The following is a 27,496-nucleotide window of genomic DNA, read 5'->3' on the forward strand; positions in this document are numbered from 1 at the left end:
CATGTCTTTCGGAAAGCTCTACAGCTACTCGGTACGTCGTCGCACACAGGCACGCGAAGTCGCACCGCAATGAGTCCTAACAGCAAGCCAACAGGGTAACCCGCGTACCACCTCTCTCCTGGCCGTCGCGAAGGAGAATGGCCTCGACATCGAGTTCGTCGACACTGAGCCAGCCAAGGGTGTCTCTGAGGACTACCTGAAGCTCAACAAGCTCGGCAAGGTCCCTACCTTCGAGGGCGCTGACGGCTTTGTCCTCTCCGAGTGCATCGCCATCGCTGTCTACCGTAAGTGCTACCCCGCGCGTTCGCTCCTCCTCCCTGCATAATATGATGTCGAATGAATTCATTCAGTTATCCCTGTCTGAAAACTATTGTTGAAAACTTACTATTCTGATTTGCCTCTACCACATCTACTCCGTCTGTCCAAAATTTGGTGGTGACTCAGAGCTGACGGATTCCAGTTGCCTCGCAAAACGAGAAGACCAGCCTTCTCGGCAAGACCAAGCAGGACTACGCCACCATCTTGCGATGGATGTCCTTTGCCAACACTGAGGTCCTCTCCCCCCTCGGTGGCTGGTTCCGCCCCATCCTCGGCCGCGACCCTTACAACAAGAAGAGCGTCGACGAGTCCCAGAAGGCCGCCCTCAAGGCCGTCCACGTCATTGAGGAGCACCTCCTTACACACACCTACCTCGTTGGTGAGCGTCTGACTCTTGCCGACATCTTCGCTGCCAGCATCCTTGCCCGCGGCTTCCAATACTTCTTCGACAAGCAATGGCGCGACTCCAACCCCAACACTACCCGTTGGTACGAGACCGTCTACAACCAGGCCAGCTACTCCGCTGTTGCCCCCAAGCTCGAGTTCATCTCCGAGGCGTTGAAGAACGTCGCGCCCAAGAAGGAGGGTGGTGAGAAGAAGAAGGAGCAGCCCAAGGCCGCCCCTAAGCCCAAGAAGGAGGAGGCTGAGGAGGAGGAGGAGGCACCAGCTGCCCCCAAGCCCAAGCACCCTCTCGAGGCTCTGCCCAAGGCCACATTCGTCCTTGACGACTGGAAGCGCAAGTACTCCAACGAGGAGACCCGTGAGGTTGCCCTCCCCTGGTTCTGGGAGAACGTCAACTTCGAGGAGTACTCCATCTACAAGGTTGACTACAAGTACAACGATGAGTTGACCCTCACCTTCATGACCGCCAACCTGATCGGTAAGTCACATCATCTGCAATTTATATTGTCACATTGCTAATTCCTCCAGGTGGTTTCTTCACCCGTCTCGAGGCCAGCCGCAAGTACCTCTTCGGCTGCTGCTCCGTATACGGACAGTCCAACGACTCCATCGTCACCGGTGCGTTCATCGTCCGTGGCCAGGATGCTCTCCCCGCCTTCGATGTCGCTCCTGATGTCGAGAGCTACGAGTTCACCAAGCTCGACCCCACCAAGGAGGAGGACAAGGAGTTCGTCAACGACCAGTGGTCGTGGGACAAGCCCATCACCGTCAACGGAAAGTCCTACGAGTGGGCCGACGGAAAGGTGTTCAAGTAAACGCTTCGCCTTCTTTTTTGAAGTGTTTGCTTTGATTTATGATGCGGATGATTAACGAACTGGCATGGGTATGGATAGGATGACGGATGAGGATTCATGAGATCACGCTGGGCAGCCCTGGTGGATCAGTGATACTGCCATAGCCGTTAGAGGCTCAAAATGCCGCACAAGAAGTTCATGATACCCAACACATAATACTGTCTCGATACTGTGACGTCTGTTCCAAGGTTGTACTTTTGCTCTGCTGGTCTCGTCATGTGCATGTGATAGATCTTGAGCGCTTGTATGCGACTGCGTTCCTTATCGCGCACTCAACAGATAACGAAGAGTTGGTCTTCCCTGACACTACGTTGCCTAGCAGGTGTCAGGTGTTCTCAACCCCAGATCTGGGCTCGAACTGGGGTGGGGCCAACAAAGTCGTGGCTTGTCGAGCCGAGCCTATCATTGGTTGTAAGAGACAAGGAAATAGCCCTAGCCAACCGCCGAAGCCGTCCAACGAAGGCTGGAAAGAACGGCGGCGTGGGCAAGCGCATGAGGCACATGCATGTCTTTGATCCTCGAGTCCTCACCTCGATCTCCATCTTGTCAACTTCTACAACACTGAACCGCGCCGAGATTGCGGTCCCGCGACGGAACTAACACGGTGACATTCGCGCGCACGGCCAAACACAGCCATCATCACAAGGCACGCCTGAGCTGAGCGCGGGCGTATTTGTCGTCATCCGCACTTTGATTTGCGACAATCGGTACCTTTTTCGCACAACGGAGGAAGAGCTGGAATCGGAACATCAGGATTAGCGCGACAAGAACCGCGCAATCATTGTGCACATAATTCCGGCTTCCTGCGTTATCAGTTGGTGGATCGTGCTCCGGACGACGGAACGGCGGCCATCGGTTCACGCAAGTGTAACGTGCAACGGTAACAGAACAAATTGGTGATCTGGCTTTGCGCTACGGAAACGCGACGCAAGGATTGAGCACAAGAGTGGTTTCCGGCTTTAAAGGTGGGAGGTGCGAAGAAGAGGGAGAACGTCCTCGTTGAGTCTTGACGCAAACAGAAGATTCTAAGGAAAGAGAAAGTGTGTTTTGGGACAAAGAGCAAGCAAAACCGGATTGTGCTTGTGCATCTTAAGACAGCTTGGGGAAGAGAGGCTAAGAAAATTTATCAGTTGAACTGGAAGAGGAAGACAAGAGGAACACCAAGGGAATGAAAGAAGATAGCGCGAGGGTGGTGAGGAGATCATCTGGAAATTCGGGGGAACCTGCGATTCAGGTCATCTGTCTGGTAGGTCATTCTGTGCTGGTTGTGTTTGTCGATGTGGCTAGAGGCATTCTCATATATGCATCAGATGTCGCCAATCGTGCAGGTCGACAAGCAGATGTGCCGTCTCGCAGTAGAGGCTAACACGAACAGGGCTCTGGAGGTGGACCAAGCGAAGACAATGTCACGGGCTTCCTCGTTCGATCAACAGCAACAAACTGGGCTAAGAACTCCGTCATAGCTGTGGATGCAGGCTCCCACCTTGCATCGATTACCCGCATACTTGGTCAGGATTTCCCGCTTGTCTCCGACCCGGATCCAGCATTATCGACCCCACATAACGGTAATGGAAATGGGAATAGCAGTGACGCGCATATAGAGTCGCCGTCGCCGGGCACTGGGCATGTCTCGCTCTCCGACGAAGATTCTGGACCTGAGACACCAGATTCTGAGCAGGATGTACCCGTCACAATTACTACGCTGAAAACTGGCGCATTCGCGGGGTTACCTTTCCCACATCTAAGTGCCAGGGCAAATGCGCTACATGTTGTGAGAGAGCACATTTCGACTTATCTCATCACCCATCCACATCTCGACCATGTCTCGGGCTTCGTCATCAATACAGCAGCTTTTCACAATACATCTCGACCCAAGCGGTTAGCAGCACTACCATTTACCGTCAACGCGATCAAAAACCACATCTTCAATAACATCATCTGGCCTAACCTTACGGACGAAGATGGAGGCGTGGGACTAGTAACTTTCCAACGGCTTGCAGAAGGCGGTAACATTGCTCTGGGTGAAGGAAGCTCAAGAGGTTACATCGAAGTGTGTGACGGCTTAGGAGTCAAGGGCTTCAAAGTAAGCCATGGCCACTGCATGCAGGGACCTGGCCATGTACACCGCGGATCGAACGCCAACCTACTGGAGACCTCAGATCGGCAAAATGCCAACCCTTCTCAATCGTATGGTCAATCAGACGGACTTGAAGGTCGTTCACAAAGCTTCTCCATGACTACACAAAGCGCACCCGGCACTCCAGGTTTTAGCGGAAGCACAGAAGCCGGCCGACGAGCCAGCGGTGTCACAGTTCCTCAACCCCAGCAACCGCAATCGCAAGATCACTGTGTGATCGACTCAACCGCCTACTTCATTCGCGCCGAATCTACCCTCACGACCCCAAAGCGCGAGATCCTCATCTTCGGCGACGTTGAACCAGACTCCCTCTCACTTTCCCCACGTACGCATCAGATCTGGACGGAAGCAGCTCCGAAAATCGCGGCTGGCACGCTAAAAGGCATCTTCATAGAAGTCTCATATACGAACGCGCAAGCCGACGCCGTACTTTTCGGACACTTAGCACCCCGCCATCTGCTCGAAGAGCTCAGCTCCCTCGCGGCCATGGTAAAAGACAGCAAAAAGCAGCACGAGCGCGACAAAGAAGAGCTCCGCTCACAGAAGAAAAAGAAGCGGAAGAGAGCCAGTGCAAACAACAACCTACAGCTCGAAAGTCTGACGTCTATCGAGGGCGGTAGGAAAGCCAAGATGGGCGGCTACTTAGGTGGAGTAGGCAAAGGGATAGATTCCCCAATTTCGACAACAAACCACTCGCAAACCGACGATGAGACAATGAGCGACTTCCCGCTTTCGAGAGGTGACACGGGGACGAACACGCCTGTTCCTTTTCCACCGCCACTGCAACATCATCAGTCTATGCAGCGGCATCCGGATCAACCACAGGATCAACAAAACGGCACGCCCGGGCCACCTCCATCTCATCCTTCTGCACCAGCAGCGTTCGGTCTGTCATCCGTCTCCGCTGAGCACAACCGCGCCATGCTCTCTGCGGCATTCGATTCTCCGCTCAAAGGCGTCAAGGTCGTTATCATCCATGTCAAGGATTCCTTCATGGATGGGCCGCTAGTCGGGACTCAGATTCTGAAAGAGTTGAGAGAAGGGGAGGAAGCATTGCAGGAGCAAGGGAAGGGCTTGGGGTGTCAATTTGAAGTTAGCGCTGCGGGGGAGAGTTATTGGTTCTAATGGCATTTGAGTAGGATTTGGTCAGATTGGATTCAAGATGATTAGGCTAGAGAGGGTGGTGGTTTGGCGTTTTGGGAGTGAGCTTCGGCTTTGTTCTTGGGGGGGTCTTGGTTACTTGGGGGCTACGATATATGTATATGTTTGGGCGGCTACTATGAGTATTTGGGGGAAAGCGCGTTGGGGTTTGGGATACATGTAGCATCATGAGTCTTGATATACCACTGCCTTTGTTAACACCGCAGCCATCGCTCAAGCTGCTGTCTGCGTTTAACCCTCACCCATAACGTACCCAAGCTAGTCCAGCACCAATACTTCCTACACTCTTCACCACTACATCACCTCCCAAACACATGTTCCCTCCGCCTCGTCTGCCGTCGTAGCCACCACTCCATCCCGTCAACAAGCGCCCTATTCCCAATCAGAAGCGCACCCTATCCACAATGTTAGCTTGATCCTCAATCCTTTCCAACACTCTTGTAACCTTTCGCAACTCCAATAACATACCGGTATACCAACAAACCACCACCCCGCAATCCACATCGCCGTATCCACCGTATAAAACGCACCCACACACCCGCCAGCCCATAAATTCACCGTCGCACAGCTCATCAGTGTACGCGTTAGGGGCGCGAAGCGGTGCCGTGCTCGGGGTCGGTGCCAGAGGAAGAGCATGAGGGTGTGGAGGAGGATGTTTGACTGTGGTGGGTAGATTAGCACGTCGCTTTCGTGATAGGTAAGGTGGAGGAGGGAGGAAAGAGACGGGGGTAAGTAGGTGGATAGCACGAGCGAGGAAGTTGTTGTATTCAACGTACAGGTATGAACACACTAGTAATGTAAATAACATTGAGGTCATGGATGTTGAGCCCGCCGATAGCCATGAGTGCGCTGCATGCGTAGGCCATCACCGTGCCGGTGGCGATCCAGTATGGAATTGGATTCCAGTTGTCACATGCTATGTGCTGTGTCCGGGTACGTTGTAGCGTCAGCCCTGAGTCTGTGTCTGTCTCCATGGTGGACTGGTTATACGCGGGACGTTGTGGAGAGGGCGTGAGGGCATGCGCGGCAGTGCGAGTTGCGAGGTGAAGGTAGATACATGGCGGAAGACGCCAGCGTTCAGCCACATGATAGATCAGCTATTACACCGTTAATTTCTGGTGTAAAGGGTCTTGACTGCTTGTGGTTGTTGTTCGTCCCTGAACCGGTTTGGCGATGGGCTCCCGGAGGGTACCATGGTACTTGCCTGCAATGCCGAATGAGCGATACGCCTTCTCTCGGTATATGCGCGGGTTTGATCGCGTTCCCCGCGTTTGGGATTCTTGGTCAATCTCATGGCTCGTTCTTTCTAATTCAGTGAAGTAGAAAGCGTGCTCACTGCACATGTCGTATCCATCGCCAATGAACCGTTTATCGTCATCACCAACACCACCACCACCACAATTACCACCCCTATCAATAAAGAGGCTATCGAAAATGTTTATCGATAAAATAAGCGATCTCGAGGATGCGATCCTGCTATCCCGTCTACCCGATGAAGAGAGCGCACGCAATCCATCACCACCCGCACAACTACCACAGCCCCAGAAGCCGCGCTGCGGCGGGCTCACCACCACAAGAAGATTTGCAGTGCTCGCAGCCATTGCGTTCTACATCGGAGCTGCTGTAGGAAGCTATTACGTCGATGATATGGAAGAAGTCTTCCTCTTGCTGTTGTGGATTTTCATGATACCTGTACGCTCAGTTCCCAACAGTTCTGTTCATCTCCATTCAAGATTCTTCTTGTTCTGGGCTAACCTTCATGTACCGATAGATGACCATCGTCTGTCTTTTCGGAGGCTTTATCCTGACACATGAGAACGTCCCCAAAGATACCTCGCTGCTCGCGCGCTTTGTGATGCACTTTTTGACCGGAGGTGTCTACATCGCGAGCTGTGTCTGGATATACATGATGCGAAAGAGAAGTCCGGAAGACGCAAAAGGTTCCTTTGGGATGGATATGGCCGGATATTGGTTTTTCATCTTGCCGGTAAGTTATCGTTCCCCATACGTGTGGTGGCGTAGAGAAAGCATAGTGGTTTGCTTGTTGACGCGTTTCTTTGTGCAGATGGGTTACTTCGTATTGAACCTGGCCGTGCTGCTAGTTGTAACAGTATGGAATAAGCGAGACGATAACACAGTATCCGAGTCACGAAAGGGGGAGGCTTGCTGCTTGGGAATGATGGTACGAGCAAGATGAGCGCAGGAAGTAAAAGGGTTGGTAGACACCTGGGGGTATCGAAAGAGTAACGCGCCTTCTCTCAGCAAAGGGTCGTTTTCTCGTACGTTGTGACTTTGCCGTAGCTTTCACAATGAAATTGAGCAGTAAACATCTGATTGTTTCATTGTTTCGCGCAAAAGAATCCAAGCCTTTCCACCACACGCATTGCATTAATCACCCAAAGCTCTCACCCCACAAAGCTACCACCATATTCAGCACGCAACATGCACTTCAACTACGGCAGTAACCTAGGAAGCAGGTATGACGAAGAAGGCGATCTCGAGTCCGCTTCCTCCTCATCTCTTCAATATTACACGGAGAGCCAATTCCGCACACTGCCGCCCGAACAGCGCGAACTGATTCGAAAGTCACACCGGCGCTCGTTCATTCGGTCACCACCAGCAATCATGATGCTGTTAATATTCCTTACCGTAGCTCTCGTAGCACTTTATCAAATGAATCACGATATCACGGAGGTCATGTTAATGTGGGCCACCTTCGTGCCGGTAAGTCGTTTCTCTATGCCCGTCTCTTATCTAGCTATGCCAAACCCATATGAAGAAGTTTTTACTGATGTATGTGAGCAGATGGCAGCGATGTTGTTGCTGCTGGGGTGCTTGATTGCACACCATAAGCTTCCTAAGGATATGTCGTATTCCGGTCGTTCTGCTATTCATCATTTCACGGGAATGACATACGTTGCAGCCTGTATTTTGGCGTATGTGCTACACGAGAAAGATCCAGATGAGAAGGGGAACTTTGTACTAGCAATAGGGATGTCCTGGTTCATTTCTCTGCCGGTAAGTCTGTCCCTTCTGCGGCAGTGGAGGAAACATATTGGGCGCATTGGACGTTTTTACTAACGCACTTCTTCGTTCGCAGATTGGGTTCATCATCTTGAACATCGGAATCGTGTTGCTTGCCAACGCATGCAAGAAGGCGGAAAGCGAAGAGTCGTCCGAATGACTAGAAGATAAGGGGAGCTGTCTGTGACTGTTGGACGATTGTTGATAAGAAAGGCAAGAAGGAAAACAAAGACTTGACGGGCACGCGAGGTCAGGTGGGTTGCATCAGAGAATATTAAATGCATCACGGAATAAATATTTTGGTATTGTAGCACGCTACTGTAGACGGCTCTGAGGATGTATCGGTAACTTCAAGCATACGTTCGCTGCCTGTTACTGGGTTAGCAATGTGTGTATGACGGGAATAGAAATCACCGTACGCGTACAATTCCTTGCCATCGTCATAGGGGCGCGCAGGTGACCCAGCATCGACCTCCTTGTTCACTGCCGCCCGATGTGAGATCGCTCTCTTCCTCTCTCCATAGATCGAGGCCGAAACCCAAAGCAGCCACATGATTCCGGCAATGACTCCATATGCGATGATCTGGCCCTGACTGGGGGCAAATCCGGTGAACGCGGGCGCATCCGATGCAAGTAGAAGGCCAAGGCCACCATTGATCATACCCAGTGTGATCAAAATGCGACCCAGCCAGAGGTGACCGTACGACCAGATAGTTCGGCGACTGTATTTCTTGAACTCGAGGTGGTGGACGAAGCCAAGTATGGGTTGGAAGAAGAGCAGGACAAAGACAATGATACCGATGATCGGGTGGTAGTTGTCGAGCATGTTGACTGGGATGTTGTTTATCATCCACACGCCGAGACCGAATGCTGCGATGTACACGACATACGCAAAGAGTTGAAATATGCCATGGACGATCCAGACACCGCGAAACGATCCTAGCCGTATGAGAATCGAACCAACTGGGAAGAATAAGACAAAAGCCAGGGCTGCGAGGACACCATGGGCTACGATGATCTTATGTCGTGATTCTGATGAGAAGCCGCTATGGCCGCCGCCAAATGATGAGCCGAAATCGTTGTCGCCGTTGTCACTACCTCCTCCAAATCCGCCTGGACCGTACTGACCACCGGGGCCGTACTGCGCAGAAACTTTGGTTGCTGCTATCGTCTCATCAATTTAATCCTCGATTTTCAGGATTGGCTTCATACCTAGGCTAAGCAGCGTCGCTCGTGTACTAAAAGTCATAGTGAAGATGTGGAATGAGAAAGACCAACGCAAGCTCGATTTGAAGGTCTACAGATCGATAGAAAGAAATATTGGCTAGTTAATCTATTCTTACCTGCGACGGCTGATCTAACATCATCACCCACAACACAAGCCGAACAGCGCCAAATCGATGATTCACGTCTGGGAGTGACACAGATGACGCTGTTTAGAACAGAAAATGGTCGAGCTTACGCGTTTCCGCAGCTTTTTCGTGTGTTTCGAGTGGTGGACATTGACATGCTAGTCTGACTTGGGGCCGGGGTGCACATGGTGGAGAGCCGGAAGTAAGATGTCGGCGAAACATGTTGGGAAAGCACCGACTCTCATGATGTGACGAGTGCCTCAGGCAGAAGATGTCGTTGACGTCGATACAGGATGAGTAAGGTCGTCTCATGGAGGCCTGGATGGTTCAGCCATCCTGAGCACGTGTTTGCGCGACGTGCCTGTAGCCTTGCGCAGGCACGCGTCTGACTCGCTTGACTTGGCTAGCATTAGCATGATCCTTCGTTCGCGGGTGTAGGCAGCGACTGGGCGACAAATCGTTGAAGCTGCTATTCCAGGTTTGCTGCGAACATGGCCGCTGGTCGGGTGCCGAACTGATAGCGAGAGGTGCGATCGCGATTACTGGTCACCCGTGTGGCTAGTGTGGCAGATGACGTGAGTAATGACCTTGGGAGCCTGTGCGAATGTCTTTCTCATCAAAAACTTCATCCCATGTTAACACATAGTATAACTTCCGGGTTCACGTTCACCGTCTAGTCGACATGGCGGTCGGCAACGTGATGTGGCATCCCCACGCAGCGCATCCCGTCGCCCTCGACCCCATGGCGGTCAGAGCGCGGTCGAGGTTTTCCATCCGCCCTCCGCGATCCTGGGCTGTCGCATGGCCAGGCACATGTCGGTCGTTCAACAGGTACAAGTCCTGCATGCGCTTGTCTGTAGTCATTTGTCCCCTGAGTTCGCGGTGACTGTTGCATAGCCCCAGTCTGCAAGAGTCCCGTGGTAGGAAGAGAAGGCAGAATAGCGCACCGCCACGGTTGTGCACATCACGCGGCGCCCTTTGTCCGTATAGATGTCGTCAGAGTTGTGAGTCGAAGAAGCAAAAGAAGGTGAAACAAGGAAATTGCGATGAGTTGGAGCAAAGAGAGGTGAAGACTCTGTGGAGACATGAGTTGTGCATGCCCGCCGCGAGGATGACTCCTGCAGGTCCCGAATTTCGGCGATGCCATGTGACCAATCAAGGGCGGGCACGGGTGCAATAGTGGGCCCGCATTCGCTGTCATCTAGGCTATGATCTAGCATCTTCCTTCTCCCCGTCACACCATCGTGCGGCTCTGAGTCACTCTGCAGCCTACTGACATCCTTGACTTAGCTTGTACCTGCATACGTGATTCAATGTCATCCCATCTATATAAGGCTGGGTAGGTATCTTGCTCCAATGCTTGACTCTCCTGAGACTATCAGCCGCCTTTGCGGCTTTTCGCCCAACCACTCCCCATCTCCCCTCAACCCTATTACTATTTATTTACACATCCACAAGAACTTGGAATAGACGACATGGGCAAACGTCACAACAGAAAACGAACTAGAAGCCGTCCTCGGAACCGCAACAACAACCACGACAATTCACCTCCGCAGGTCATCAACCACACTCGAAGCGAGTCGGTCAGCACTACCTCTTCGACTCTCTCTGCAACTAGCTCCTGCTTCCATCCTCAAAGCTCCATTGCGGGTGCCAATGCGAACCACTGGCAGCAAACTTACACCGCATGGCAAACCCGGCTTCGACTACAACAGGAGCAGGAGCAAGAGTTGGAGACTCAACGACTGCGCATCTTTGGTGGACTACCGGAGGATGAGAGGACCTTGATGGAGCCGATGCTCAAGGTGGTCACGGATCTTTTCGATGGTTTCTACGATTACGAAGATCCGTGATGATTAGAGTGCTGGTTCTTTGCACATCTCTACTCCTTCGCATGGGCATCCAATTCAACGGACGATACATGTTTTTACGACGAATACGACACGAATTAACGACCAAACCAACGATGACTCTGGTAGCCAGCCGGAGGCGTGGGATATCATCTGGGCACGGACTCGTAGCAGATCAGACAGCACCTGCGTCGGCCCAACTGGGCCGGCCCGCAAGCGCTGTCTGGTTGGTTCAACATTGCTCAGCCCTAGGACTCCGGCTTCACGCATAGGCGGCGGAAGCGAAGACAATGGTGGAAGAGACAGCTGGATGCACGCCTCATGCTTGTACACGCTCGAGTCCCGAACTCGCGTGTACATGCTGTTGGCTAGAGCGTCGCTGTCTCTGAGAACGGCGGAAAGGAAAGAAGGACGCGCATGCGTATTGGTGGAGGAGTCATCTTGCTTGGAAGGAACGGTGTACATCTGCAGCTCTCTGCAGAGCAGACAAATGTCCGAGTAGTTTATCAATATTTCTTTAATTAATCTAAGCTTTACCCTAAATATGTGGCTTCTCTTGTGGCATGAGTTCTTTCCCCAGCTGCAGCGTGCTTGCCTTACGCCGCCTCTTCACCGTCAGGGTTTTGTCATCTTACTAGTCCGCATACAGCGCCTCAACTTTTCGTAGGCAAGAGCTACCTTTCTTTCTCACACTCACCTCCGCCAACCATTCAAATGCGCGTTATCATCCGCAACTCTGGTCGAGTACGTTACCCAATACTGCGCGACTTCTGATCGAACTACCCCCAAGACATCAGTAGGTAGTAGTCCAGCGCGTACTGTACAGTTCCTTTCACTAACCAGCCAGCGCCGTCTAGTTCACGATGGCAGATGACCATGGGTTCCGCTTCCTGGATCTACCCAAGGACATCCGCCTGGAAATATACGACCTTTTCCCTGCCGAAACCCGTCGCTACACGGTGCAAGCACGTACGCCAGGCATCACACCCTTCACCCTGGTCTTCGAACGCATCCCGTGCATGGCCCTACTCACCACCTGTCGCCAAATATTCCACGAAGTCTCTGCCATCATGGGGTCAAGATTAGAGGGCCAGCCACTTCGTATCTTCGCCGCTGTGAGAGACTTGAGTAACACCGTCGTCAAGGTATTATCGTATTATACTGCACCCCAATCTCAACAAAAGTTCCTGGAAATACGTGTCAAGCGCTATAGTCCTAGTCGCGAAACCGGCCCCGACGATCAGGATGTGCCCGAATATCCGCCTCAGGCTCTATATCACAATATAAGGGCAACTGGCTCGAAGCTAGAAGTCGAGATAGCTCTTGAGCTTGGCGATGTATTCACATCATCTCCATGGTACTTCCAGCTCACCAGAGATTATATTCGCATATTCCATGAGAGGATTATGGGTATGGGAAAGTCGCAGTGGTACCACCGCCACGACCCCGTCAATATCACAATCCGGCCCAAGCCGACAGCAGATATGAGCGAGAAAACAATCAGCGATTGTAAAGTATTCGAATTCGAGGAATACCAAAGAGACTTTGGGCTTGGGAAGATGTGGACTTGTCAGTTCGGTGAGTGCATGACGGAGAGGGAGTGGCAACGCAACTGGGAGGAAGGCAAGCACTTCAGAAAATTGAAGCGTATCTAGCAGCTCCAAAACTTTGCAGGAGATCATGGCACAGGAGAAGGGGTGATTGGTGCGGGGTTACAAATGGTTGAGGCATCGCTGCTGGATTCCAGTGTAATGAGCCGCCCACCAAGGAGTTTCCAGTAGGGAAACCTCTTTCAGGTCCTTTGAGAGCGAGAGCGTCACACAAATAAAGATGAGAGATTCACAAAGCCTTTCATACATACTCTTCCACTTTTTGGGCGTGTAGTTGGAAGGAGGCCGTGAGGAATGCTTCCGCTAAAGCATTAGCAATTGTCTCGCAAGACATCTAGATACCACCTTCAGCAACCAATTATCTTGAACTCATTCAGAGTGAAGGCTCGAGATTCCAGCACGTTAACGCTCCAATATCCAAAGTGACCCATCGTTATTGCCTCCACGGCCCTAGCCCCCCACCCTCTTTCTCCCTCCACCATCAAACCAACGTACACACAGTCACGACCCCATCACTATAAACAGCAACCCCAAAATCGTAAAGCGCAGCTAATCAAAGCAGGTTTACGTACCCACCATGCGCGCAAACCCGGCTGAGCGGTCGCCCTACTATCGTACGACCCTCGCCAACGGGTCACCCCACACGCATCCCGGCAACGCCCGAACACGGTGTTCTCGCTGTGCATGTCTCGCCACCAGAACTCTTTTGTCGTGAAGAGCTGGAGCGTATCACACGATGTGATCGTATATTCGGTGATTTCGACGAATGGTTTGGCAGATTGTGTGTTGTGTCTCGCGATCTCAGGAACTGGGTTGGGGTTTTCGTATGTTGGTGTGAGGCGCATGTCGAGATACTGGTATCATGGCATCACGCGATCGACCTGTGCGAATTGAGGAATGGTATCGTCGGTAGACACCGACACCGTGAGTATTGCTTCAAAGAGTCGTGATAGATATAAGGTACATGGGTTTCTTCCGTTATCGTTCATCATCTACATCCAGTCACATCCATCTTCAGCTATACAACCATTTTTCAAATCGCACATATAGTAAAAACATCCTGCAAACAAACCTTCAAAGTCTTTACTACTACCAATCACCAACCATCCTACCAAGATAACCAAGCAACTACACAACAAAAAACAAACAACATACCTACCCAACCAACCCTCCCAAAATGCCAGCAGTACCAAGATCCTACCTCCCCTCCTTCGCCGCCTTCCTAGGTAAGTCTCACCAATCCCTCATCTCCCGCTCTTCATCACATCCTCCATAAACTAACAAACCACCCAGCATTCGGCATAACCTACACAACCATCGTCGCAGCAAAAGAAGGCGCAGCCGTCGACGGCGCACGAACCCGCTGGCAAGACCAACATGCACGAGCGAGGAACGCATTGAGCGGGGGTATGACTCTAGCGGATATGGAGAGGAAATAGAACGAAGGACGAAGGATGAGAAAGTTCAGGTTACAATGTTCTGCATACTAGGGGTAATAGGCGTTCTGGGTCTTTTGCACGTGATGGATTGATGAAGTGGATCCAAGGCGTACAACAATTCATCATACTTTTGAGTAAATACGTATATCTAGTAGGAGAGACTTGGTTGTTCCAGTCATCCAAATACAGTGTATATACCACTACACAGACACACACACACATACTATCTATCCTCCGCATCTTACCCTACCAACAACATACATACCCCCACCCCGTTTCCCTCCTCCTCCTCCCCACATCCCTGCAATTCACCCATACAATCTCCATTATACCCCCAGGATACCCCCCCTATAACACTATCCCCAGTATACGCATCGGGAGTCAATGATAGTACCCGGCGCATAAGGACCACCAATGCAACCTCTCTAAACCGTTCTAAAACACGAGGGCTCGTTGCAATGTGGAATGTGCGAGGTGGAATGTGGAGAAATGTTATATTAAAAAACGGTAGTCGGGATGCGATATCGGTATGCAGGGTAGACGTGCATTGGGGCAGGGTGCAGATACGGGGGAGGAAGGACGGAGTGTTCGGGTGGTTAATCTGGGTAAAGAATGTAGGGCAGAAGCGGCGTGGGGGATAGGAAGGATTGGGGACCGGGCGGATGGATGGATGGATGGATGGCGACACTGTAGTCAATGAGTGAGAAGGGGCAGAGAAGAAGAAGTCATCACAGTCAAGTATGTAGGACAAGAAGTAACTTCATCACTATATTCAATCCCCACATCCGCCTCTACGTAACCCCAGTTCCGACTACTTCATCAGCCCCCAACAGACCTTGGGGCCAGAATATATATCTACAAGAAAACCCATTGCCCGTTGAACGCCATCCAGAACACAGGATCAAGGTACGCATGACCAACCATCGCGCAGTACCGAAAGAACAAAGGAAAAGCAAAAGAAGGCCTACTACTCGCTGATTGCGGCTGAAACCCAAGTCGCACACGTCGGAACAGCCGACTTGGATATATATGATCAAACAAAGGGAATCGTTACAATCATGTAGGACAGTCTATGAAAAACAGAAATCGCTGCAGTGTTTGAGAAGGAAAGATCAGAATGGGACAAATTGTAGAGTCATTGGCTATAAGTCAAACGACGATGTGATGTCGGCTAATCTTTGCATGGCGGGGCTCATGGCAGCAATCTTCCTCGCCAAACGCTCTGCTAGAAGTGCCTCGTTCGTTTCGTTTGAGATGACTAGCGAGTAGTGTGCAAAGGCCTTCTCGGAGTTGGCGAAGAGTGCCTCGTGGTCCTCAAGCGATGCGGCGGCAGTGGTTGAGGGAGCGGACGAAGAGTAGTATAGGTCGTACTCGGCATCTACCTCTTCGGTCTCATCGGCGGCAGCGGGAACGGTGGGCTCGGACTGGACAGGGCGCTCGACGATGGGGTAGTCAGCCTTGACCTCCTCGACAGTCGAGTCGTCCTCGGCGTTCAGGATAGCGCTGTATCCCTTGCCAGACATGGCCTCGATGTCGAGGGGGTTGGTAGGACCCTCAGGCAGCTCAGTGACGGCGAAAGCAACGGGTTGCTGGAAGTTGAAGCCATTGTTAGCACCCCAGTTGTTGCCATTGTTGGTGTTCAGGTTGAGCATAGCAAAGTCGAGTTGGGGCTCGGGGACCATGGTCATACCAACGTGGGTGTTCTCGGCCTGCGACATGCCGTTGAACTGCTGTTGTTGCTGGAACTGAGTGGGGGCAGGAGCAGCGGCGACGGGTGCTGCGGTTGATGGCATCGAAGTCATGGGGGCCTTGGCTTGGAGCGACTCGTCGCGAGAGAGCTCCTCGAGGAAGGGAGTGAAGGCCTGGTGGCGGAGCAGACGCTCGATGAAAGCGCGCGAGCGGGCGTTCTCCTCCATGAGGAGGCGGTTCTGGGAGCGGAGTTCGTTGGCCTCGTTGACCTTCATGGCAACCTCGCCTTCGAGCTGGCCAATGTATTCTGGTTGTGTTAGTTGATGTTGCACATGTAGTGGGGTCGTGGTAGCTTACCCTTCCTTCTCGAGCGGAAAGCGCGAGCGGAGACCTTGTTACGGAGCTGGCGGCGCTCCTTGGAGCTGAGCTTCTTGCCCTCCTCAGACGCAAGCAGCCTCTCGTCCTCGTCCATATCCTCTTCGTCCTTCTTTGCGCGGATGATGTGGGGGAGAAGGCCTTGGTTGTCGTTGGCCATGTTGGCAGACGCGTTCTGGCTGTCGGCCCGGATCTGTGCGACGACGCGGGTGATCATCTCCTCGGTGTGGGCGTCGCTGAGCGGGCTCGAGGTCTTGCGGCTGGCCGAGCTGGTGGAGGCCATGCGGTTCTGTTGCTGTTGTTGCGCTTGCTGCTGCTGCTGTTGTTGTTGCTGTTGCTGTTGCTGGAGGGCCTGCTGTTGCTTCTGGTGGGCCAACTGCTGTGCGCGCTGCTGCTGGGCCTGCGCCTGCGCCTTGGCCATGGCAGCCTGCTGTTGATGCATACCGGGCCAGACCCTGACGTTGGTGACCTCCTCTTGTGTGATGGCGCTGGGGTCGACGAAGTCGTCTTGGGCGGCCTCGTTGAAGACGAAGCTGTTCTGGCGGTAGTCGACGGCCATGTTCATGCCGACGTCCATGGGCAGGCCGTTGTTCCAGGCGCCGTCCATCATGGAGTCGCCGCCCATCATGGCCATCTCGTCCAAGCCAGTGGACGAGAACATGGGGAAGCCCGTGTTGTAGCCGGCGTTAAGGCCGGGAAGGGAGTTGGTAGGCAGGCCGGTTTGCTGCTTGAAGCGCTCGTACTCGTGGCTGGGCTTTGCGGGGGTCTGGAGGTCGTCGTCGATGTTTGTGCTGGTGGGACTGGCCATGGTCGACGTCGCACTGGACTCCCGCTTCAGAGTGGCAGGCTGCGTGGGCGAGGGCATCTGGCCAAAGTCGAAGAACTCATTGGGGTCGACGCATTGGTTCGGGTGGCCGTTGAAGGGGGCCATGGTCATGGCAGGCTGGACGGCGGTAGCCATGTCGCTATTGTTTGTTCGACTGCTGGGGAGTCGCTGATCGTGTTTGAGCGGTCCTTAGGCAGGCAAGCGGCAGTCTTGGGGTGTTGTGTTGCGGGCACTGGGTGCGTGACAGGAGCGGTTAGCCTGCTGGAAAGTCGTCGTCAGCTCGACGCTGGGCCGGTTCTGCCGGAAGTGTGGCTGTGCCGATGGATCCGCGCCTCCTGCGAGCACGTTTGTTGCGATAGAGCGAGTGTGTTGGTGGTGAGAAGATTGTTGTTGCTGGTGTTGATGCAGAGTGCAATTGTCGGATGAGAGTCTGGTGGGAGAGAGGCAGAGCGAGGGCGAGGATGGGCGACGGCGGCTTCTTTGCTGGGGCCCTCGCCCTTGCCGTTTCAGACTGAGGCGGAGTCCCCCTTCTCGAAATAGAAGGAAGCAGGCCCAACCCGGTTGGCTCGCTCGCCCGCCGATCACTGCCCTCCGCCCAGCAAACTTCGGCTCTTCCTCTCTCCTGAGCGCCGGGTCATCTCGTCGGCTTCACCATTCTTAGTACACTAGACACAATATCAGCATAATGCTAATCCTCGGGTCTCTGCTGCCCCTCCGCGGTGCTTCCACGGCACCAGCCTCTGACGTCACGTCACGGCTGTCATTCTCAGCAACAATCAACCCGAGTCCTTCAACAACATCCAAGGCCATGGCACCCAGCTGGCGAGTCTCCGTATACTCTCGTGCAGCTAGGCATACGCACTTGATGCACTGTCGGCGCATACTCGCCGAGCCCGAAAGTTGGACAGGCGAATCACCGCCTGCCCTGCTGCACCACCACTGAGGCTGTGCTGTCATACTGCACCCTTTTGGCCACGCTTGCGAACCCCGCTGCTATTCGTCCACTCAGGCCTCTTTTCTCGCTCCTGCGCGAATAACTTCCATGCCGTGCACATACACATAATCTTAATTATTGTTACGTTGCTGTATTAATAGATTATATCTTATTTTAATCTTAATATTTTCCTATTTAATGTTTATTAAAAAGCTCTAGTTATAATAACTTAGTATAGTTATAATTCTAATATTAAGGTCTGTATATACTATAGTATATATACTAGATCTAAAAATTTTAGTATTTTATAAGTAGAACGCTACTTAGTTTATTAGCAAACTAATAATTCTATAGTAAGCTAGTTTAAAAAGAGTAAGGTCTATTACTAGTATATAAAAAAACGTATTTCTAAAAGAGTTAAAATTCTATATTTAGAGGTATAGGCGTTAGGCAGGCTAAGACTTAGGTTCTTAGCGCTACTACCTCTAGCGTAGTAGTTAAAGCTTTTAAAATTTAGAGTAGTAAGGTAACTATTTTATAAATACTAATGTCTACTTATACTATAGTAGAGAGAATTATAATATAATTATATATTCTTAATAGCTTATAACTAACTAAGCTATAGATTATAAAGTAATAAAATACTAAAATTTTTAGCTAGCAAAATTGTGCTTCTACTATATATATACTCTCTATTCTCTATCTTTATCTCTATCTCTATTTTTATTTTATAGCTTATAGTAAATTAGAGATCTAAAAACTTATTAAAGTAAATAGTAGCTTAAATCTAACTCTAAAGCTATACTAGTACACTAAATAAGCTCTTAACTACGTTCTCTATACCTTATACCTTTTTATAAGTTCTTTTAGCGTTAGTAAGTCTAAAGCTAATCTTATTACTAGTTATATTACTTTACTTACTAAAGCTTAATTAAGCTTTTTTATTATTACTATATTAATTACTTTTCTTTTAAACGCGTTACTATTGCTTTATAAGTCTTCTTAAGATTATTATTCTAGAAGCTATTATAGAGACTATTATAAACTACCTTATTTATACTATACTAGAGGCTATTATAAGCGCTTTAAAAGGCTACTTTACTAGTATAGAGCTATATACTAGGCCTATTAATATTTCTATTATACCTATCTTTATTATACTTATTTCTTTTACCTCTATTTCTATTATTTCTATTACGTACATAACTAGCGTAAAATCTTTTATTATTTTTTTTTTTAGCTTTACTTTTAAAGAGCTTATTAGTAAGATATATAAGCTTTTTAGTAGATATAGCCTACCTTTAAAGTAATAGAAAAAGTATTCTATTTATAATCTTACTAAAATATACTTAATTACCTATACTATTTATATCTATAACTAAGTATATAAAGTAAGATTAATATTAAGTCTATAGCTCTTTTTAGCTCTTAAGAATACTATACTTTAGTAAAAGAACGCTTTAGCTAAGATACTTTATAAAAGTAATAAAAGCTAAGATAATAAGAATATAGTATTTATAGCTTATCTTATATAGTAAAATACTATTTATTAGATAGTAGCTATAGTAAACTACTATAAGTTCTATTAAGACCTAGAGAAATAGTTATTATATTATAGTTATTAGAGAATGCGTACTATAAAGCTATTATAGTATTTCTATTACTACTATATTATATAGTTCTTAATTACTGCCTAAGCTTCTAGAAGTGTATAAATATATATAGTTATAGTTAAGTATTAGTGCTAATAGTAATATACACTAAATATCTTAAAATCTTAAAATCTCTTAGCTATTCTAAGATAACCTAGAAGCTAGGCGTTTTTTAATATCTTTTTACTAAATAGAGTCTGCAAAATTAGGCACAAGGCACTAAACGCTACTTAGTAATAGGTATAATAAAATTAGAGCTTCTACTTAGCTAGAAACCTTTATTAACACATAAAAATAAATATATTCTTCTGCGACCCGCGCCTATCCCTACAGAACGAGGACACGGCTCCTTTCTAGACATATTCAACGCCTACTCGGGCCCCATGCCGTGCAGCCATTGAGCCACAATCTACCGGCTTGGTGGCGCGGGCGCCCAGTTCGGTTGCATGCCGACCAGCAGCAGAGCAAGTGCAAACGAGCCTGAGTCTAGATGCCAACTCTAGACCTCAGCATCTTACTATGCAACGCCTGCACATGACAAAGCCTTCGTATACGTACGTCTGGCGCAGCACTTGCTCACATTCCGCAACACCATCACTCATCAAGGCCATCTGGCGTCTACGCCGACGGTCAGCGTGAACGCCTCTTCGGACAACCTGCCGCGCCCTGTGCAGCGACAAGTCCACATTCACATCTACCGCATTATGCCAGCTTTGCGAGCTCACCTGTCAAGTCTGTCAGCGCCAGCCGCAAATTCTGATCTACATGGTCCCGTCCTCTGAGCGGAGTCGGTCTTTAGTCCGGCAATCTCCGTCCCAGTGCCATGGAGTGACTTGACCCGACCAGCTTCCCCGATTCCACTGGCCATGAGACCTTTGAATCTTGAAACACTCGTCTTGAGTCAACAACGACTTAAGACGTCACAGCTGTCACTGCTTCATGCCCGCGCGGGTCCTGCCGCCCAATCAAAACCAGCTCATCCCTCCAGCGTAGCCAGCAACCCATGCTAAGATGAGGATAAGCCCTACCTATCAGATCTGCATCGCAGGTACAGGCAAAGTCAGTTTACACGATACCGATTATCGGCCAACCTCATGGAAACTCGTGGGAACGTTTACTGCGCCATTCTCCAGCAGCTGCACAATTTTCGCACTGGAGCAAGGCTGAGCATGGGACGCGTCATCAGTACGCAGAGGAAATTTCCAACCTCAAATTGAGAGACACAACCGCAAGTGATGCAGCTGGAGACTTGGTGACAGTACTACACGCGGGCTTACACCGGTCTCTACAACAAGGCCATGCCTACACGTCTTTGTCATGCGTAGCATTGGCAGGCTGACAATCACTTGGCCGGCCTTATACACTTACCATAGACTTACTACAGCCATCGAACTTCAGAAGCATCCAACTGCAGACTTGAAAGATCGTCCCTGCCGACACATTTCTGTGTACTATCTTTGGCGCTCTCAGTACCCCTCTCCAAAGGCCGCGTACACAGAGACACACATTCTTGCATCCAGAACCTCCTAATCACTCAATGTCATGATCCAGAAGCCGCAGCAATCTAGTCGCACGTTCTATTCCCTATACCCAGCGAACCGCAAGCCGCCCGTCCGCCCCGGCCGCTGCGCACCAGCGTCGGAGTCAAACAGACCATCATGCCATTATCCACAACCGCTCACTTCCGTCTCAGCCCGTCTCTCCCAGCGACCCTGACGCATAAACCACGGAAAGACATTGGGCGACCGCTAATCGGCCCGCCTCAGACCGTAAAAAGGGGTCTAGTGTCCAGAACCCTCAGACCCTGACCCATCATCTGGCTGAACTCTTACCCATGGAGCCACAGAACACACACGCTGCTGTTTCACGGTCTTCGACCCCGAAATCCAGTCATGCCACATTCACTTTCCCATCACTGGAAGCGCTGCTACTCCCTACTACATGTGAAATGTGAAAGGCCTTGAGACGGCTTTGACGCGACGCGCGTCTCGTGTCGTCTTTGAACTGGCGGTCGATGCTCTTGCCGTGCCGTGGGTTTTGACAACTCACAGCTCCGTGCAAGCCTCACTTGGGTTTCCCCATGATTGCTGGTCTTGGGTGAGCTTGTTGCACTCTACGCGTTTCAGGGACAGACGATGTGGGAGCTGGGCTGGGCTGGAGGCGAGCGTCGTGAGGATATGGAGTAATGCGTTTCGCATAAGGTGCTATCGTGAACAGTGATAGCTATCTACTATGAGGGGCCTCACTTGTAAACCTAATCGCTCTCTTGAATCATGCGAGTCTGGGGGTTTTGGATTAGCTTGGACTGTGGACTGGTACAGTAGGCGTAGTCGCCAAACGATGCCATGAGTGGCGAATGGCTGGAGTCAATTCAACGACGTAGTGTATAGCAAGCTGTAGTTCGTGTTCTTCAGAGAACATATTGGTGCCGGGTCATTACCACCTCGACCAAAAGAGAAGAGGATAATTGTCGGCAAAGTGTCATTGATACATCATTATACATATCATCCGAGGCTTTCTATATCCTCTTCTCACCCTGCTCAGGCTCATCCCGAAGGAAGCCATGAACATCCTCCTCATCCACGCTACCAGGCTCGCGCTCAAGTCCAGTGGTCGTGCCATCGTGACTATACTCCATGACAGGCGGCTGCCGATACTGCTGCTGACCATACTGCGCGCTCCCAACCTGTTCAAACTGCGCGGTCGACTGCTGGTACTGTGGCTGGCCCATCATACCCCCCTCAAAATCCCCCACACCCCTCCCCTCACCCCCCATATACTCCCCGCCATCCATCTCCCCCGCCAACCCCAACTCGCGAATCGTCCTTACGAAAAACGCCTCTCCCTTCCGATCCCCCATAATCCCCCCTCTCGCTACCCCCTCACCACGCGCCACATCCCTCACAATCGCGCGCGCACGCTCGTAATCCGCATCTTGAGCCAACGCACGCACAACAGCGGCCATGGCGCCCCAGCCCGGCAAATTCTGTTTTTTGCTCATGCGCGTGAGCACGCTCATCATCTTGCCCACCTCGCCAAAGGACGCATAGCCTTCTAGCAAGCGGTCGAAGAGGACGCGGTCACTGGGCATGCGCGGTGCGCTGAAGAGGCGGAGGACGATGTCGTCGACGCCGGCGATGTTGGGGGGGTCAGACTGGAAGTAGTGTGTTATAAGCGAAGTGTAGACGTGGACACTGGGGACGAATTTGCGGCTTGTCATGTGTTCCATGACTGCGCGCATGGCGTGGAAATTTGAGTATTTTTTGAGGAGCCGGTCGATGGCTGTGGCGTAGATGTAGTCGTTCATTTTGAGGCCGTTGGCTTCGAGGTCGTTTAGGATCTTGAGGATGCGTTCGGTTTGTTGGGTTGGGGTGAGGTTGTCGAAGACTTGGTTGTCGAAGGCGGCGCTGATGAGCATGGTGTGTGTGGCTGCGTCGCCTTCTAGGCCGTCTTTTTCCATCTGGGCGAGGATCTTGAAGGCGGTGTTCCTGTCGCCTGCTCTTAGGTACAGCTGCACGAGAGAGTTGTATGTGATGGCGTCGGGCTTGATTTGGAAGTTCCTCGACCAGGTGAGTAGTTTTTGTACTAACTCTACTTTCTTCTGGTGGTGCATTCTCTCGCTACGGTTTTGTACAATGGCGGATATGGCGCCGTTGATGACCTCGATAGAAGGCTTCGTGCATGGGTTCACTGCTTTGCTGGAAGATTGGACCTTTTTGGGCCCCTTTTGTCCTTTGGTCTGCTTCTGAGAGTTGGCGAGAGCGTGCTCGGCTGCAACCCAGCGTTTGCCCATATCGTCCAGAGCGACAAAGGCTTCGTTGACCTGTTTTAGGGACATCAAGCCGTTGATACGGGCCGTCCAAGCATAGTTGCTTGGCTCTAGACCAGTTCTTAGCATGCGCTGCCACATTGCGTTGAGGCCATCCAGATCCCTTGCTTTTGCGCACCCTTCCAACAGTGCAACCCAGGAGTGCATGTTTGGCTCGACCTTGTGAGCGATCATGTGGTTCCATACCTCGACGGAGCGCTGTGGGCTGAGTACAGTCATGTACCCAGAAAGAAAGGCGTTGTATATAGCGGGGGGTATAGTTTTGCCCTGCGTGGCGTATGTTTTCTCAGTCTCTCGCCACATGCTGTCCAGCGCAGCTGCCGAGCTTTTTCTTGACACAGCACGCGCTATTCTGGTCATATAGAATGATTCCAAGTTGGTGTACTCGTCGCCTGTATTATCTGGACCAAGGGTCTCGCCGGCTTTTCCAAGAGCTACTAGGGCTTTTCGTGGAGCGTCATTGATTTCCTCCATGATCGTGACCTGGACATCTTCTGGTAGTTTCTTAAAGTCCGGAGTTTCTGTGTGTTTCAATACTGAGTCTACAAATGAGCCGGCAAGTAGCTGTCTAAGGAAGGCTAGAAAGGGAGCGGCCTCCTTTTGTGTGTTTGGGTCCAGTGCGTCCGAAATACCGTAGAAATAGACAGCACAAAAGGCCAAGGCAGGACTAGCGACATAGTTGGGGATGTAGCCTTGCAACCGCATGTTAAACTGTCTCTGATCAAGCATATCTGGAATTGTGTCGACAGGTGGTAAGTGCCATTCAGTACTGACAGACTCTACTGTTCCGCTCCCTGGCCCCATGCATTGGAAGAAGAGTCGCCATACAGACAGTAGCTCCGTGACTAGTGAAGGAATGTCTCTTGCCGATCCAGAAGGGGAGTTCACAGCACGTATGATTTCATACGTTAAATAACCTATTGTTGGTCTGACCCAGTACTCTTTCCGAGCAATGCCAAGCTGCGCATATTTGAGAAGTACTGCAGTTGGTGTAACCTTCAAACCGGGGCTGGCTGCGCAAAAGGTACCCGAGACGGCTCTGAGGAGTTTCGCAAACACCCGGTCTTCACTCAACAGCTGCGCATCGCGATCTGTTGGCTCCGTCAAGGCTTTGCAGTCGCGTGAAGTATAGATGCTCTCAAAAGCTTTCCAGGCTCCATTGATCTTGCCGTAGCGGAGAGCGTCTAGCACTGGATCAGCAAAAGCTGTGCCCATCCCAGACGATCCGTTCTGTACTGCATCGACGTATGCAGGTTCTTCTTCACCACGTGCATACGTTGAGCCCTGATTCGTTTCGTTGTAGATGTGTCTGGAGTATCGGCCAAGTGGTTGTTGGCTGCGAGGCGGTTGTACGTCTGCTTTCGAGTATCGTATATTTGGCCCGTTGCGATTCGTTCCCTGTGTGCCGTCTTCCTCATCTCTATTTTGCGTAGATGCTTCTTCATTTGGCGGTTCGGCGGCATCGTGTGGCTTCCGGCCGGCCAGCGAAACGATCGTGGCCCTAGGTTGCCATTGAGGGCTTCGCACGGGAGCAATGCGTCGTGCCAGGCGCGTCCGGCACTGTCGACATACGTATGCGTTTAGCATATTGCTGTGGCGAGCCTGAGGGGGGTGGAAGGGTGTGAACGCTGGCGACGACGGTTAGCTGGTGAGATCGAAACTTTTTGGCGCAGGAGTTTGCACACCTGCAATTGGTTTTCAAGCCCTCATCTGCGCGGTACTGTTGAATCAAAGAACGCCCGTAAGTCCAGTATACCGTCCCGCGTGAATTGTTGCACAGAAATGCGTGCAGCCACAAATCGCGTGCAGGTGTCGCGATGCTGTGCGGAATACCTCCGGCCAATGAGACGCCATGACGTCCACACGCTTCACGTGACTGCGGGCTTTCTCCAGAAACCTTCCAGGCCACCTCAACCTCATTGTTCATGCTCTGCATAGCGGAAGAGCTATAATTATAGATCTATTTTCATCTCCGAGCCTCAGTGTGATTGATAAAACATACGATGACGACCCTGATACCACGGCAGTTCTATTCGCAGGACGAGCTCGATAAGCTTTATCCGAAAGAGCTTGAGTTGCAGCTCGTACAGATTGTGAGCACCAATGTCATAGCTTCTCCTTGTACCACCACTAACTAAAATACCAGTTACTTCGCCATGGTGGGTAACAGCGATGTCTCACCCACATGTCAGTAAGCTCATGTACTGACGTCTACACATAGGCGAAAGAAGCCCTGTATCTCCGCGCTTCCAAAATGTAGGCATCCTAGTCCGTGCACTACAATGCCATTGCTAATATCATCAGACTGGACTGCCACCTTGTAAGACATCTCTCACGAGCTGATCGAGAGGTTTCTGACTCGACAAGATTGGCCCTACTGCAATTCCGCCCGACAACTTACCAGTATAATACTGAACACGAAGGACTTTTCGAAATGGGATCAGCTGAAATATCGCCGTCGTCTTGAGACTTTTGGCATGGATGATGGGCCCGGTACCAAATTCGCTCATTTACCCCAGACGGCCACTAACAACAACTAGTCATCGCATCAGGACCTAAAGGCGAATTCGATGCCATATGTCAGCCCGGTGAACTCACAGACAAGGGCCGTGAAACAACTCTAGCCTTAGGAGAGCGCCTTCGCCATCTCTACGTCGATCAACTCAAGTTCATGCCCGAGCTCATCTCCGACAGTGACATGATCTATCTACGCGCAACGCCTATTCCACGCGCTCTAGAGTCTCTTCAACAAGCCTTCTGGGGCTTCTACCCTCCATCCGCACGAACTGCAGACTTCCCTCCACCAACAATCATCACCCGAACCCCGGCTGATGAAACGCTCTTCCCCAACGACGCAAGCTGTAGACGTTTCGCCCAATTGAGCCGAGCATTTGCGCAACGTGCAGCTGAGCGCTGGAACGACACCGATGACATGCGCTACCTCACCAAAGTGCTTTCGAAATGGATGCCAGGAGAGCAAAAAGTAGCGGTGGACTCTCACCCTAGGCTTTCCGGTATTATGGACACTCTCAACGCCACCGACGCACACGGTCCGGAGACCAAGCTTCCCAAGGAATTCTACGACCCCAAAGCCCGTGCCATTATCGATAAGATCGCGGTCGAGGAATGGTACGCAGGCTACACTGAGTCTTCCGAGTATCGTATGCTCGGCATCGGCGGCCTAATGGGCGACATCACCTCCCGAATGGTCGGCAGCGTCGAGCGCAACGGCAACTCCGGCATCGTTGAAGTCGGCGGCGTAGACGGAAAATTAGGCAAAGGACGAGGCGGCGAAACCAACATCCGCTTCGCCATGTCAGGATGCCACGATACTACCCTGGCCGGCGTACTCACGTCACTGGGTGCCTTCAACGGCGAGAAATGGCCCCCATTCACCTCGCACATCGCCGTCGAAATGTTCCGCAAGCGAAACCCCACTGCCATCCCAAACGCCCCCACCCCCACAGAGCAAAACCCCTCTCCCAAAACCCAAAGCTGGTGGTCCTCCCTCTTCGGCAGCACAAAAACCACTTCAGACACCAGCCTCACCCCCGAAGGCATAGCCCGCAAGCCCATCACCGATCTCACCCCCGCACAGCGCGACCAACTAAACGACTACTACGTCCGTCTCCGTTACAACGACAAAGTCATGGAGATACCGGGTTGCAAAGCACCAGGCAAGCATCTAGACGGCGATACTAGTTTCTGCACGCTGGACGCGTTCAAGGCTATTGTGGATAAGTATACGCCGAAGAATTGGAAGGCGGCTTGTGCGAGTCGGTTGGATGAGCCGGCTTTTCCGGTTAAGGTTGAACCCGCGGGTTATGAGTAGGGGCATGTGGGATCGATGTCGCGGATGAAGCACAGGAGAACCACGGGGCTATAGACGAATGTTCTTTGTATGAAGGGATAGAGATAGACTAGCATACAACATGATTCTATTTCCTGACTTCCACCCCAGCTATAAAACCCCCCTTTAACACATACTTCCTCTCCCCTACATCCCCGCACACAGCCCGCTGCGTACCACACCCCAAAACCTTC

At 51.2% G+C, this 27,496-nt stretch overlaps 7 protein-coding genes across 7 annotated transcripts; 4 read left to right on the top strand and 3 right to left on the bottom strand.

The window, feature by feature from the left end:
- Window position 1: 1 nt before the first annotated feature.
- Window positions 2-4,836, top strand: J4E92_009869 (uncharacterized protein; the record flags this gene model as incomplete). Its single annotated transcript, XM_051501211.1, has 5 exons — window positions 2-31; window positions 95-284; window positions 461-1,198; window positions 1,249-1,523; window positions 2,950-4,836. 5 exons carry the CDS (start codon window positions 2-4, stop codon window positions 4,834-4,836), a joined length of 3,120 nt encoding a protein of 1,039 aa, XP_051348596.1.
- A 3,410-nt stretch (window positions 4,837-8,246) lies between these two features.
- On the bottom strand, window positions 8,247-9,145 carry J4E92_009870 (uncharacterized protein; the record flags this gene model as incomplete). Its single annotated transcript, XM_051501212.1, has 3 exons — window positions 8,247-8,265; window positions 8,316-9,060; window positions 9,109-9,145. 3 exons carry the CDS (start codon window positions 9,143-9,145, stop codon window positions 8,247-8,249), a joined length of 801 nt encoding a protein of 266 aa, XP_051348597.1.
- A 2,667-nt stretch (window positions 9,146-11,812) lies between these two features.
- On the top strand, window positions 11,813-12,753 carry J4E92_009871 (uncharacterized protein; the record flags this gene model as incomplete). Its single annotated transcript, XM_051501213.1, has 2 exons — window positions 11,813-11,842; window positions 11,956-12,753. The coding sequence occupies 2 exons, from the start codon at window positions 11,813-11,815 to the stop codon at window positions 12,751-12,753; spliced, it is 828 nt and encodes a 275-aa protein (XP_051348598.1).
- A 1,132-nt stretch (window positions 12,754-13,885) lies between these two features.
- Window positions 13,886-14,147, top strand: J4E92_009872 (uncharacterized protein; the record flags this gene model as incomplete). Its single annotated transcript, XM_051501214.1, has 2 exons — window positions 13,886-13,934; window positions 14,002-14,147. 2 exons carry the CDS (start codon window positions 13,886-13,888, stop codon window positions 14,145-14,147), a joined length of 195 nt encoding a protein of 64 aa, XP_051348599.1.
- A 1,142-nt stretch (window positions 14,148-15,289) lies between these two features.
- On the bottom strand, window positions 15,290-17,172 carry J4E92_009873 (uncharacterized protein; the record flags this gene model as incomplete). Its single annotated transcript, XM_051501215.1, has 2 exons — window positions 15,290-16,143; window positions 16,194-17,172. 2 exons carry the CDS (start codon window positions 17,170-17,172, stop codon window positions 15,290-15,292), a joined length of 1,833 nt encoding a protein of 610 aa, XP_051348600.1.
- Window positions 17,173-22,141: 4,969 nt separating this feature from the next.
- Window positions 22,142-25,306, bottom strand: J4E92_009874 (uncharacterized protein; the record flags this gene model as incomplete). The annotated part of the gene is made up of 2 exons (XM_051501216.1): window positions 22,142-24,953; window positions 25,302-25,306. 2 exons carry the CDS (start codon window positions 25,304-25,306, stop codon window positions 22,142-22,144), a joined length of 2,817 nt encoding a protein of 938 aa, XP_051348601.1.
- A 302-nt stretch (window positions 25,307-25,608) lies between these two features.
- Window positions 25,609-27,284, top strand: J4E92_009875 (uncharacterized protein; the record flags this gene model as incomplete). The annotated part of the gene is made up of 4 exons (XM_051501217.1): window positions 25,609-25,611; window positions 25,674-25,708; window positions 25,803-25,945; window positions 25,993-27,284. The coding sequence occupies 4 exons, from the start codon at window positions 25,609-25,611 to the stop codon at window positions 27,282-27,284; spliced, it is 1,473 nt and encodes a 490-aa protein (XP_051348602.1).
- Between the last annotated feature and the right edge of the window lie 212 nt (window positions 27,285-27,496).

This window comes from Alternaria infectoria (assembly GCF_024043175.1).
Source record: "Alternaria infectoria strain BMP 0036 chromosome Unknown scaffold_28, whole genome shotgun sequence".
Lineage (NCBI taxonomy): Eukaryota > Fungi > Ascomycota > Dothideomycetes > Pleosporales > Pleosporaceae > Alternaria > Alternaria infectoria.